This window comes from Bos taurus, chromosome 5 (assembly GCF_002263795.3).
Source record: "Bos taurus isolate L1 Dominette 01449 registration number 42190680 breed Hereford chromosome 5, ARS-UCD2.0, whole genome shotgun sequence".
In the NCBI taxonomy this organism is placed as follows: Eukaryota; Metazoa; Chordata; class Mammalia; order Artiodactyla; family Bovidae; genus Bos; species Bos taurus.
Window position 1 is genome coordinate 107,352,579 of NC_037332.1, and position 13,204 is coordinate 107,365,782.

The following is a 13,204-nucleotide window of genomic DNA, read 5'->3' on the forward strand; positions in this document are numbered from 1 at the left end:
ATAAAGAGTCCTAGGATAGCAATGGACCTCAGAGATTTTTCAGTTCTGAGATGGAAAATGTTCGGGGTCAGTGGCACACATCTCCAGTAGAACATGAAATTCTTTTCCTGAGCCCAGATGCAGACTCAGAATCTTTCTCAACACAGCTCGCCAGGCTGTCACTGCAAGCTGATTGGAGTTGCTTCTTAGTGTAATGTTTGCCCAGCCTTACTGATTTTACCAGGGCTTCCCAGGTGGCTCAGTGGTAAGGAACCTGCCTGCCAATGCAGGAGACGTGGGCTCGATCCCTGGGTCGGGAAGATCCCTTGGAGAAGGAAATAATAATCCACACCAGTATTCTTGCTGGGAAATCCCACAGACAGAAGAGCCCAGATGGCTACAGTCCATGGAGTCACAAAGAGTAGGATGTGACTGAGCAACTGAACAGCTGATTTTACAGTGAAGGATTTAAGACTGAGAGTGTTTACAGCCCAAGGAGCAGTGCTGGGCCCAGAGCTCGAGGTGCTCACCCAGTGCTCTCACCATCCTTTTTGTTTGCTTAAAAGCTTCCTTTTATTTTAAAAATACTTTATGTATTTACTTATTATTTTTGGCTGGGTTGGGTCTTCGTTGCTTCACATGTGCTTTCTCTAGCTGTGGCGGTCGTGGGCTCATTAGTTGTGGTGCATGGGCTTCGTTGCTCCACCATACGTGGGATCTTCCCAGTCCCGGGGTCGAACCCGTGTCCACTGTATTGGCAGACAGATTCTTAACCACTGGGCCACCAGGGAAGTCAAGAAACTTCCTTTTAATATCTGGGGTTCATGCGGTCCTTTTTCCCCCCGATGTGCACTAAGTGTGTATGTATATATATAATTGGTTCTCAGATCTGTTTATCTTTTCTTGCTAGTCAACTTGCTTTAAAGTTATTGCTGGGGGTGGTCATATGCCCAACTCAGAGGCTGTTGTGGGTGATCTGTGGCTTTTCTGAACTTTATCCAGTGACGCTCTATGTCGATACTCTACTGTTACCTGAAAGTCAGCTGCCAGGACGTTCCTGTTGATGTTGCATTCTCATATTGCAAAGTACGGTCAAGACATGATGTGACATTCCTCATCCATCAGGTCCCTTTGTCCCCTGCACCCTCCCATTCTCAGAACAGAGCCCATTCGGCTAAAGAAGCATAGAGTTTTAAAAACAAAAAGAAGCAAGTGGAATTATGATTTCCTATCTCCCCTCCTTGAGTTGAGGAGGGACGGGAATAGGAATACATAGATGAAGCTGATTTTTAAAATTTTATTTAGTTGTTTATGTTTGGCTGTGCTGGGTCTTCATTGCTGTGCGGGCTTCTCTCTACTTTCTAGCTATAGTGCCCGGGTTTGTTGTTGCAGTGGCTTCTCTTGTTGCAAAGCACAGGCCTAAGGCAATTGGGCTTCGGTAGTTGCAGCTCCTGGGTTCTGGAGCGCAGACTCAGTATCGTGGCACAAGGCCTTAGCTGCTCTGCAGCATGCGGGATCTTCCCGGATCAGGGATTGAACCCATGTCTCCTGCATTTGCAGGTGGATTCCTTACTACTGAGGTATCAGGGAAGCCCAAATCAGAAGAAACTGGAGCCCTTGAATCATGAAAGTCTTTGGTAGGAAAGTATGTAACAAGTTTTAAAAAAGATGTTACTTATTTCTTTTCTGTAGAAAGATCCTACCTGAGGGGGCTGATATTTTCATAATGCTAATTTTAGGATTATGGAACTGGCAATTCTTTGTGGTGTTAAAAGATGAAATGGATGACAAATTGAAGAAAACATTGCAGATAGGTAGCAATAAGTGGGGTCAAACACCTTTGAAAGAGTTCAGAGAGGAGATAGAAAAAATACTCAAGCTTGATTTAGTATGTTGAATAAGAATTCAACTTTATTCTGATGTGTGAAAATTGGGGAGATATTTGCAAAGGGAACATTTTACAGTAGTGAAGCTTTCATTATATACTTAGGAAATACTACCTGTTTGGGGGCAACTTTGATGGAAGAGAGCGCTATTCAATTGGAAGTTGATATTTACCAATTTGAGGAAAAGAAATGGGCACACTGCCCACAGTGCTTGTTGATATAAAAGTTAGTGGGGGGTTTGATTTCTGGGAAATGAAAATATAGTGTCATATTTTTAGGGAAACAACCATAAAATTCTTCTGGCACCCCTTACAGACCCAAAGTCATTTTCTGTTAGTTTAACAAGATAAATATATATTGTACATAACTTGGTTTGCTTCAGTGATTATGCTTGGTATATTTAGACATTGGAAATCTTGAAAGGCAGGAAAAAAACCCCTAAAGTTGTTTCTTCTAAAACCAAGAAAAAAAAAAATCTCCCAGAAAGAGTTGTTTTTTTTTAATACATTTCTTCTCCTTTATGTCTCTGAGAAGGTCTGGAAAGTTCTAGAGTGGTGAACACTTTCCCTAACTGGCAGGGCACTCATGAACGGGTCACATGGGGGATGCAGTGCCCGCCCCGCAGAACAATGGCCCTTGTTTCACCGGGTACCTTCCTCGGGAGCTTGGAGCTGCTCCGGCCGCAGGCTAACTTTAGGACTAGAGGCTGCCCCTTCTCCTGAATGAAGATCGGTCCTTCCCACCTGTCGGGGAAGGTGTCCTCGGCTGCAGCCTGTGGGTGGGGGCCAGGTGGCAGGACATTTTCTTGCTGGGCCCTGGAGTTAACGGGGAAGATGGCGTCTCCTTTATTAGAGAAGAAGGGAGGAAGAGGTGCCTGGCACAGAGACCCACGAGGCCTGTGAAGGGTTCTGACTCTCAGAACAGGTGAGAGGTGTGGATGGGTCAGGAGTCTATGGTTCAGACTTTCTCCAGGGGCAGCTCAGCTTCTGCTCGGGACCTTTGGCTGTGCCTTAAGGGTGTCACCATCCTTTCCTGCCCAGACCTGTTCTCTCCACCAGCTGATGGATGCTTCCTGAACTGCCAGAGCTGAGGGGGAGGGGAGCAGGACATGGAATCTGGTCTTCAGGAAAAGGGGCTGCCACTGCGGCGGGGGGGGGGGGGGTGGGCATCATACTGCTAAGGAGAAGGTGAGCAGGGGTGTCAGGTGCAGAAGGGAGGCCTCACGTGCTTGGCCAAGGAGCGGGAGGTCACTGCTGAGTGGGATGATCGATTGGGTGTGTCCTAGAGGAAGAAGGAAAGGAGAAGCCGTGTTATAGAACCAGAGTGTCTGGGCTGGACAAGGACCTGGGGGGTGGGACTCTGGGCTGGAGTCAGGGGACCTGGGTTCCAGCCTCAATTCTGAGGTGAACTGGCTCTGTGATGTTGAGCAAGTCGGTTCCACCCTGGGCCTCAGTTTCCTGTTTTGCAAGTAGGGCAGACTCAGCTTTTTGGTCCACGAGATGCCCTCTTGCTCTGACATTGTTCCCAAAGGATGCGGTGTTTGCACCAGCACTGGGGATTCTGCACTGGAAGTGGCTGGAGAAAGACTGGGGAGCTGGAAGGGGCCTGGACTCAGATCCATCTCTACTCCCTTCCCAGCCCTGTGATCCTGCCTTCCCAGGCAGGCAAGGCTGGGAGGGTGCTGGGTCCTGCTCCCAATCTGGAGACAGTGGCCGTCCCCTGCCTCCCCTCCTGCATTCTCTTCCACTTCCCCAGGTAGGGGTGATGGGGAAGGGGTGAGGCTGGGTGAGCCCTGGGCAATGATGCTTTAGGAGGTGGTCTTGGAATCCCCTGGCTGGAGAGGTTCCGTGCCCCTGAGGGCCTTTCACAGGCCCTGGTGACCGCGGGCATCTCTCTCGTGGCCCGCTTCCTGCTCTGCACTGCTGGCCGGGCCCCACCTCAGAGCCTCACCCTGCCATTCTGCGCCTTGGCCCAGCCCTCACTAAGTGCCTCTGTGTGCTCCGCCCGGGGAGGCAGGCCTGCTGCCCGGGATCTGCTGCTTGTTTTGGCCAGTCCAGCCACAGGCTCCCTGACCAGACCATCAGAAGCCGGGGACCTGGCAGTGGGGGTCTCGGGGTCTCTGGCTTGGGCTCTGCCTTGAGAGGTACCCTTTCCCAAGAAGGGGGCGGGTACTTGGACTCCCCCTCCCAGGGTCCAGGCTCAGATCAGCAGACACAGTGAACATTTCATCCCTGAGGGTTCTGTGTGATGGGAACAGTGTCCCCGACCCCACAGGACTGTACTGGTCAGTTGAGGCCCTGGCATGTTTATCAGGAAAGCGTGTGTTCCTCTCCTCGTGGGCCTCCAGTGCAGGTCAGGGTGGACGCAGAGGTGCCCACGAGGAGAGGCGAGGTTGCACACAGATGCTCAGCCCAGTGGGGGGTGGGGGGTGCCCACTGGGGATGAGGACCCTGCCCTGGGCTGTTGCCCCGCCCCCCTCGCTGTCCCCATGATTACCTCACTGCAGGATCCGCCTGCCAGAGCGAGCTCAGAGCTGCCTGGGTGGAGAACAGGAGGCTAATTTTAGACCTGGAGACTCCCTGCCAACAGCTGCAGCCGCCGGCCCTCGGGGAGCCCTGGACACGGCCCTCCAGGTCTGCTCTCTCAGCAGCAGGGACCACTGGGGCAGGGACAAGAGTTCCTCTGCACAGGGGTAGGATCTGAAACCATGGCCTTCTCCAAGTCTTCCTTTCTCCTCCTTGCCTTTAGATAGCTCAGTCCTTGGGTCGTCCCTGGTGGTCCAGTGGCTGAGACTCTGTGCTTCCACTGTTGGGGGCTGGGGTTCGATTCTTGGTCAGGGAGCTAGATCCCAAACGCTGCAACTAAAGATCTCATAGGCCTGGAGGAAGATCAAAGATCCCTCGTGCTTCAAATAAGATTCAGCGCAGCTGAATACTTTTTTTTTTGCGAAGAAATGGAGGATCATTCAGTCCTCCATCTCTTTCTAGGTCGCTCTGTACCCCGGAACCTACTGACGGGCACCTGTATTGTGGGCCAGTGGGCCTCTGAGTGGGGCATATGGGGCAACGTGGAGAAGAGAAAGAACCCCCAAACTGTCCTGATCTTGGGCTAAATCTAGCCTCCCTCTCTCCACCAATCTAATAGTCTACTATTGTGCGTCTCAATCTTTTTCCTATGAAAGTGTTAGTCACTCAGTTGTGTCTGACTCTTTGTGACCCCACGGGCTGTAGCCCACCAGGCTTCTCTGTCCATGGAATTCTCCCGGCAAGAATATTGGATTGCGTTGCCATTTCATTCTCCGTTTTTCTTTTCCTATGGGCTCACATCAAAAATGATGGGAAAATGTGTATGCATCACATGTGGGATAAAGAGAGAAGCATATTTGTGGCTGAGCTCCCACTGCCCCAGGAACCCAAGGGGTTGACACTAGGCAGGCACCTGTGTAACCCACGCAAAGTCCACTAGCGGCCAGGACACAGGGGTTGGAAGCTGTGAGGTCATCTCCAGCTTGTTTAGTCCAGCCCTGGGAGACAGCTGCTGGGTTCACCGATGACTTAGGCTGGAAGGGAGGCCAAGGAGCAAGGAAACTGTGGACTAGAGAAGCTTGCCCAAGGTTAAACAGACGAAAATTTGTTTACTTACTTTTGGCCATGCTGCGTGGCATGCAGGATCTTAGTTCCCCAACTAGGGATCAAACCCAGGCCCCTTGTAGTGGGAGCCCATTGTCTTAACCACTGGACCAGCAGGAAAGTACCCAGATGAGAATTTAAAAAGCCAGTTTTGGTTCCAGTTCTACTAGGACATTCCTTCATTTATCCAATATTTATAGAATACTGTAAGGTTCAACATTCTGGAAATACAAAGATGAAAAATAGTTGCTGGGACACAATCTATTTTGCTTTAAAGAAAATCAAGGGAAAAACAACAGCAACAAAAAGATACTGTTTTTTCCACCATCATGTTGGCAAAACTTAAAGATTTTGACCTTCAAAGTAAAAATCAAGGAAACCTGCAGGAAGGTGGTTATTTTGTGGGGGGAGATGAACAGAGGCACAAAGGGCTTCACAGGAATTGATTATGTCTATTTTTTTGGTAGAATGATGGACACACAGGTGTTAACTCTAAACCATTTCTGAAAGTGAAAGTGAAAGTTGCTCAGTCCTGTCCAACTCTTTGTGACCCTATGAACTACACACTCCATTGAATACTCCAGGCCTGAATACTGGAGTGGGTAGCATTTCCCTTCTCCAGCAGATCTTCCCGAGCCAGGAATCCAACAGAAAGAGGTCTCCTGCGTTACAGGTGGATTCTTTACCAACTGAGCTATCAGGGAAGCCCCTGATCTCTATCCCTTTATATGTATGATATGATTCTTACAAAAAATTGAAACAATACAGGGAGTTTAGATAAATGTTTAGAGAGTTAGGTAAGGAGGAGAGAGACAGGTAAATGTTATCACCTAGCAGGTGAGGAGTGCTTGTGCGGAGCTGTTGTAATAAGAGCCCACTGCGTGTATGTTGCACCAAGCTCATTCAGTGTTCACAATTGCTGTGTAGGGGATGGGAGCCTTTATACAGATTCCACTTTATGGGTGAGAAAACTGAAGTTCACAGAGGTTACTTACCTTGTTCAGGGCTTCATGGCCAATCCTCTTCGCAGTCAAGTTTGAGTGCAGATATCCTAGCCATTCCTTGGGTTGATTTCTTTAGTCAGTTGGCCTGTGGGGTTGGGTGGAGGTTGGAAAGATGGATAATCTCATTCTCTCTAAGCTCATGCTCCCAGTGTAGGATATGGAACTCATTTTACTGGGTGCTCCTTCTTGTGCAAATAATTTGACTATAAAAGCACTGTATCAGGGTAAAGCTGACATTTATTGAAAACTAAAGCTGTGCCAGCTGCTTCTCTAGCGGTACCTCCTCTGATCTTCCGGCTCCCCTCTCCCTGCCCCTTCCCCCACCCAGAGCAACACATGATTCCTATTTTACCAAGCAGTCTGCTTGGCAGCTCAGACGGTAAAGAATCTGCCTGCAGTGAGGGAGACGTGGGTTTGATCCCTGGGTCAGGAAGATCCCCTGGAAAAGGGCATGGCAGTCCACTCCAGTATTCTTGCCTGGAGAATCCTATGGACAGAGGAGCCTGGCAGGATACAGTTTATAGGGTTCCAAAGAGTCAGACGGGACTAAGCGATTGCACTTTCACTTTTTTTCTGCCTCCTCCTCATCATTCCTCTGTTAAATCTCTCTTCTCCCTGCCTTCTCTAGAGGGAGTGGCTTCAATTTTGCTGTGACATCCATTCTGGAGCTGAGTTGCTGGGGATTTGAAGCTGTCATTAGCCCACCCACTAAGCTCGTGCTGCTGTCTTTTTGGCCTACGCCAATTTCCATGGTTATCTGTGGGGAGGGACCGTCACCCTCAGCTGAGAAGGTGGAGCTTTCGAAGTCCTTAGTCTATCCCAGTGATTCTCAATCTGGCTGCACATTTGAATCACCTGGGAGCCTGAACACTGAAGTGAGGTCTTGACCTCACCTCAAGTCAATCAGCTTGGGAAGGGGTGGGGCCTGAGCATCAGCTTTCCAGGTGAGTCTAAAGAGCAGCCAAGGTAGACCACTTAAGGTCTGCACTTCCTCTCCCGATGCAAAGAGCTAAGAAATAAGGGGCGGTGATGAAGGAAGGGAGAACACAGCTGAGCAATGACCAGGCTACCCCTGGGTCCCAGACTGGTCCAGGATTAGGCCAGGGAGGACTGGAAATGGGACAAGGACAGGGAAGGAAGGAGTCCATGAGCAGGAAAGAAAAGAGAAAATGAAAAAAAAAAAAAAACTTGGTGACTGAGGATGCTAGGTTGCCTCCTGTAATGACCTTGTACTTGTGCAGCACTACCTGTTCTGTGAGTTCAGGTCCAGCCAGTGAACTTTTGATGATGCAGTGTGTGAGAGCTTCAGGAGGCACAGAGAAACGTGAACCCTGCCCTGTTGGTGTCCCAGGACCTATGTTTTTGCACAGACAGATGTATACATCGGAAATAGCGCATGCCCTTGACTTGTTCTCCCCAGCACCCAGAAAGCCCTCACCTTGGGCAAAGCTTATTACTCGTGTTTACAGTCTGTCAGCTGAGGGCAGGGACCCTGTGTATTTTGTGTCTTAGTCACCATTCCGTCATTGCCCACAACCCAGCATTACGCCTTGTCCAAAGCAAGCCCTCAACTGATTCCATGTTTGTTTAATTGAATTTGATTGTTTAAAACAACTAGAGCAAGGTGAGGGCCAAGGGCATCTGGAGCGTGATTATGCGCTCAAGTGTCTGGTACCAGTAATTCTAGCTGGGGGAGGAAGGCTTCGTGGTGGAGGTGGGATTTGAAATGGGACTTACCTGAGACAGAGAACTTAGATTAAGGGAGATGAGGGAAGATGAAGACAGAGGGTCAGCCCAGGCTGTTCATTGCGCCCTGATGGGAGAGGAGGTGACTACATTCCCCAGGGAAGGTGAGCAGGAAAAGGAAAGAAGTTCTTACAATCCAAAGGCAGCTAAAGTCGAGTGGTGGGGAGGCAGGAGTCAGCTGTAGGAAATTGGTACAAGCTTAATACACATGTGAAGGACTGATGAACTGTTTGGTTTTTTTTTTTTTTGACTACACCACATGGTATGTGGGATCTTAGTTCCCTAACCAGGGATTAAACCTGTGCTCCCTGCATTTGAAGTGTGGAGTCTTAACCACTGGACTACCAGGGAAGTCCCTGTTGAGTTTTTTTTTTTTTTGTCTGTCTCTTTTTCAATATTTATTTATTTGGCTTCACTGGGTCTTAGATGTAGCATGCGGAATCTTTGATCATCATTGAGCCAGGCAGGATTTTTTAGTTCAAGCGTGTGGGATCTAGTTTCCTGACCAAAGATCGAACCCGGGCCCCGCCTGCATTGAGAATGCAGAGTCTTAGCCACTGGACCACCGGGGAAGTGCCAGGGTTGATGAATTGACCATGTAAGTAAATTTTCTGTGTTCACTTTTAGCCTGATTCTTTAACATTAGGGATCAGCAAATTGGTACTCTTGTGGTGGGGTTGTGCTCACAGATGTTCCATCCAAGAACAGAGGATATGAAGAAACTAAGCTCCAGAAATAAGTGAATAACCTCAGAAGTGGTAGTCCCGAGCCCTCAGTTGGCAACGGATGACAGAGAGTAACAGAGTGTGGTTCTCAGGCCTAGCTGCATACTAAACAATGCAGGAAGCTGAATAATCCAGGCAAAGGGGTGAAAGTGACACAGGCGTATGTACGTTTGTCAGCACTTATGCAACTGTTTACTTACAATGGGTACATTTTATTATATATAAATTATACATAAATGTAGTTAATTTAAAAACAAAACATAGCGGAGCAGAAACCTCCACGGGAGCCAGCACCAGTGTAGGGAAACCTAACCTGTAATCGACAAATTGCTGGAGGCTCAGTGTGGACAAGTCTGAGAGCTGAAAACTTCAGGTGGGAGAGGTAATGCATCACATAGTGATTACGGTCAATAATACCGAGTCATAAACTTCAGAGTTGCTAAGAGACTAGATCATAATTGTTCCCGCCACAAAAAAAAAAAAGGAATGATAATTATGTGACATGATACAGCTGTTAGTGAACGCCACAGTGATAATCACGTTGCAACATATAAATGTATCAAATCAACATACGCTGCTGCTAAGTCACTTCAGTCGTGTCCAACTCTGTGCGACCCCACAGACAGGAGCCCACCAGGCCCCACTGTCCCTGGGATTCTCCAGGCAAGAACACTGGAGTGGGTTGCCATTTCTTCCTCCAATGCATGAAAGTGAAAAGTGAAAGTGAAGTCGCCCAGTCGTGTCCGACTCTTCGAGACCCCCTGGACTGCAGCCTACCAGGCTCCTCCATCCATGGGATTTTCCAGGCAAGAATACTGGAGTGGGTTGCCATTGCCTTCTCCGCAAATCAACATATAGTACACTTAATTATGACAATTGAAACTTGGTAAGAGAAAGCAAAAACACATCCTAAACTTCAGGGGTGCCCAGTCGCTGGAGGTGGAACTTACGCTTCTGGGAGTTTTTTACTTCCTGGAGCTCCACCAGGTCCTCACTCATCTGCAGTGAATAGTGAAAGTGAAAGTCGCTCAGTCTTGTCCGATTCTTTGCGACCCCATGTCTTATACAGTCCTTGAAATTCTCCAGGCTAGAATACTGGAGTGGGTAGCCTTTCCCTTCTCCAGGGAATCTTCCCAGCCCAGGTGTCCCACATTGCAGGTGGATTCTTTACCAGTTGAACCACAGGGGAAGCCCAAGAATACTGGAATGGGTAGCCTATCCCTTCTCTAGCAGATCTTTCCCACCCAGGAATCGAACTGGGGTCTCCTGCATTGCAGGCGGATTCTTTACCAACTGAGCTATCAGGGAAGCCCCTACAGTGAATCCTGGAGGAAAATGCTTCCAGCAGGAGGAAGGGAAAGGACCACTTTGAAATGTGCCAGAGACTTCTGTTCTTCTCAACAAGGTCTGCTCTGAGAAGAAGCTGTCTTCCCAGGGCCTGGCCTACCTGGGGGAAGGGAAGTGCCAACTCCAGGCCACTCTAGCTATGCTATCCCACCTACGGGTGGGGAGTGAGAACCGAGAAGCACCAGTGAAGGGCATGGTCCACCAGCTCACCAAAAAGTTGAGACCTGATAGCAGGATTATGCACCCCTTCTCTACCCCAAACCTTACTCTCATCACTAAAGGTCTTTTGACTGCAGCGTATCCTGTCTACCTAGTATATCTTGTCTACCTTTCAGTAAATGTTTACAAGGCATTCTGAAAGGCAAAAACACAGTTTGAGGAGACTAAGCATCAGAACCAGAATCAGATATGGTGGAAATGTTGGAATTATCAGATTATGCCTACAATTAATATGTTAAGAGCTTTAATGGGAAAAGTAGACAACGTGCAAAACCAGATGATGTAAAGAGAAAGATGGAAATTCTAAGAGAGAATGAAAAAGAAATGCTCGAGATCAAAGCCACTGTAACAGAGATGAAGGATACCTTTGATGGGCTCATTAGTAGACTGGACATGCCAAGGAAAGAGCTTTGAGCTTGAGGATATGATGCTAGAAACTTCCAAAACTGAAAAATAAAGAGAAAAAAGACTGAGGAAAAAAATTCCCAAAACAGAACAGGACGGACTATCCAAGAATTATGGGACAAGTACAAAAGTATGATGGGTATAATGGAATACCAGAGGAGAAGATAGAAAGGGACAGAAGAAATGTTTGAAGCCATAATGACTGAGAATTTTCCCCAATTAATGTCAGACATCAAAGTACAGATCCAGGAAGCTCAGAGAACACTGAGCAGAATAAATCCCCTCCCCACATCATATTCAAACTTCAGAAAGTCAAAGATAGAGAGAAACATTCTGAAAGAAGATGGGAGCAGGGGACGCCTCACTTATAAAGGAGCAGAGGTTAAGAATTGCATCTGACATCTCAGAAACCATGCAAGCAAGCAAGAAGAGAGTTCAGTGAAGTGTCTGAAGTGTTAAAGGGAAAAAACAAAAACAAAGCACCAACTTAGAATTCTGTACCCTGTGAAATTATCCTTCACGAGTGAAAGAGAAATACTTTCTCAAACAGAAATTGAAGGAATTTATTGCCAGTATACCTACCTTGCAAGAAATGTTAAAAAGTTCTTCGGACAGAAGGAAAACTATATAGGTGAGAAACTCAAATCTATATAAAGGAAGAGCATTGGAGAATGAATACATAAAAGTAAAGTAAAATAAAAGCTTTTATGCTTCACAGATAAGTTGTTCCAAATAATAATAGCAACAATGTATTTGACTGTGAATGCTTATGTATGTTTTAAACATCAGTGGTCTAAATACACCAGTTAAAAAATGGAGATTGTCACATGGATTCAAAAACAAGACCGAACTACAGGAAACCAACTTTGAATATAAAGATATATAGATTAAAAGTAAAAGAATGGAGAAAGATGTACTATGCTAACATACTCAAAAGGAAGCAGGAGTAGCTGTATTAACTTCAGAGAAGAAATTTCAGAGCAAACAAAGTTATCAGGGATAAAGAGGGGGATTATATATTAATACAACAGGAAGACATAACAATCCTCAATGTTAACAAGAGCATATTACACATTCTCCTTAACCTTACAGCGAACATTTAGCAAAATCACTTTCTGGGTCATAAAGCACAGTTTAACAAATTTAAAAGAATAGAAACCCTGACTGTGTTCTTTTCCCCACGGGGGCCCTGTGTGCAGTGGCTGCAAATAGCAGCCTCCTTGGTAGTGTACGCAACCTGTTGCCTGTACAGGTTGCCCTAAGGGACCTTGGAGACAACTCTTCCTAGTGGGCATTCATGACTGGCCTGCTGTTTCCCAATCTAGACTCCAGACAGGTATGCGAGGTGCCTTTGGAAAGCCCCAGGGCACAGTGGCCAGGGTTCACATTGGCCAGGTCATAATGTCCATCCGCACCGAGCTGCAGAACAAGGAACATGTGATTGAAGCCCTCCGCCGGGCCAAGTTCAAGTTCCCTGGCCGCCAGAAGATCCACATCTCTAAGAAGTGGGGATTTACCAAGTTCAATGCGGATGAAGTTGAGAACATGGTGGCAGAAAAGCGACTCATCCCAGATGGCTGTGGGGTCAAATACATCCCTAATCGTGGTCCCCTGGACAAATGGTGGGCCCTGCACTCATGAGCATCCATGCTGTCCCCTCCTTAATCATGCTCACCAATAAATGCTGCTGCTGCTGCTGCTAAGTCGCTTCAGTCATGTTTGACTCTGTGCGACCCCATAGATGACAGCCCACCAGGCTCCCCCGTCCCTGGGATTCTCCAGGCAAGAACACTGGAGTGGGTTGCCATTTCCTTCTCCAATGCATGAAAGTGAAAAGTGAAAGTGAAGTCGCTCAGTAGTGTCTGACTCTTAGCGACCCCATGGACTGTAGCCCACCAGGCTCCTCCATCCATGGGATTTTCCAGGTGAGAGTACTGGAGCAGGGTGCCATTGCCTTCTCCGCCAAAAAATGCTATTTTCTGTCAAAAAAAAATAGAAACCATACAGTGTCTGCTTTTGGATCACAAAAGGCGATGGCACCCCACTCCAGTACTCTTGCCTGGAAAATCCCACGGACAGAGGAGCCTGGTGGGCTGCAGTCCATGGGGTCGCGAAGAGTCCATGACTGAGCGACTTCACTTTCACTTTTCAGTTTCATGCATTGGAGAAGGAAATGGCAACCCACTCCAGTGTTCTTGCCTGGAGAATCCCAGGGATGGGGGAGCCTGGTGGGCTGCCATCTGTGGGGTCACACAGAGTCGGAT

General features: G+C 47.7%; 2 protein-coding genes and 1 non-coding gene across 4 annotated transcripts in view; all 3 read left to right on the forward strand.

The window, feature by feature from the left end:
- Positions 1–13,204, forward strand: part of B4GALNT3 (beta-1,4-N-acetyl-galactosaminyltransferase 3) — a 97,868-nt gene that overhangs the window by 14,928 nt on the left and 69,736 nt on the right.
- On the forward strand, positions 991–12,629 carry LOC132345375 (large ribosomal subunit protein uL16-like). The gene is made up of 3 exons (XM_059887242.1): positions 991–1,065; positions 3,736–3,966; positions 12,168–12,629. The coding sequence occupies exons 1-3, from the start codon at positions 991–993 to the stop codon at positions 12,579–12,581; spliced, it is 720 nt and encodes a 239-aa protein (XP_059743225.1). The 3' UTR covers positions 12,582–12,629.
- Positions 12,084–12,220, forward strand: LOC112446858 (small nucleolar RNA SNORA70). Its single transcript, XR_003034944.1, has one exon. It is a non-coding gene; the product is annotated as a small nucleolar RNA SNORA70 (small nucleolar RNA).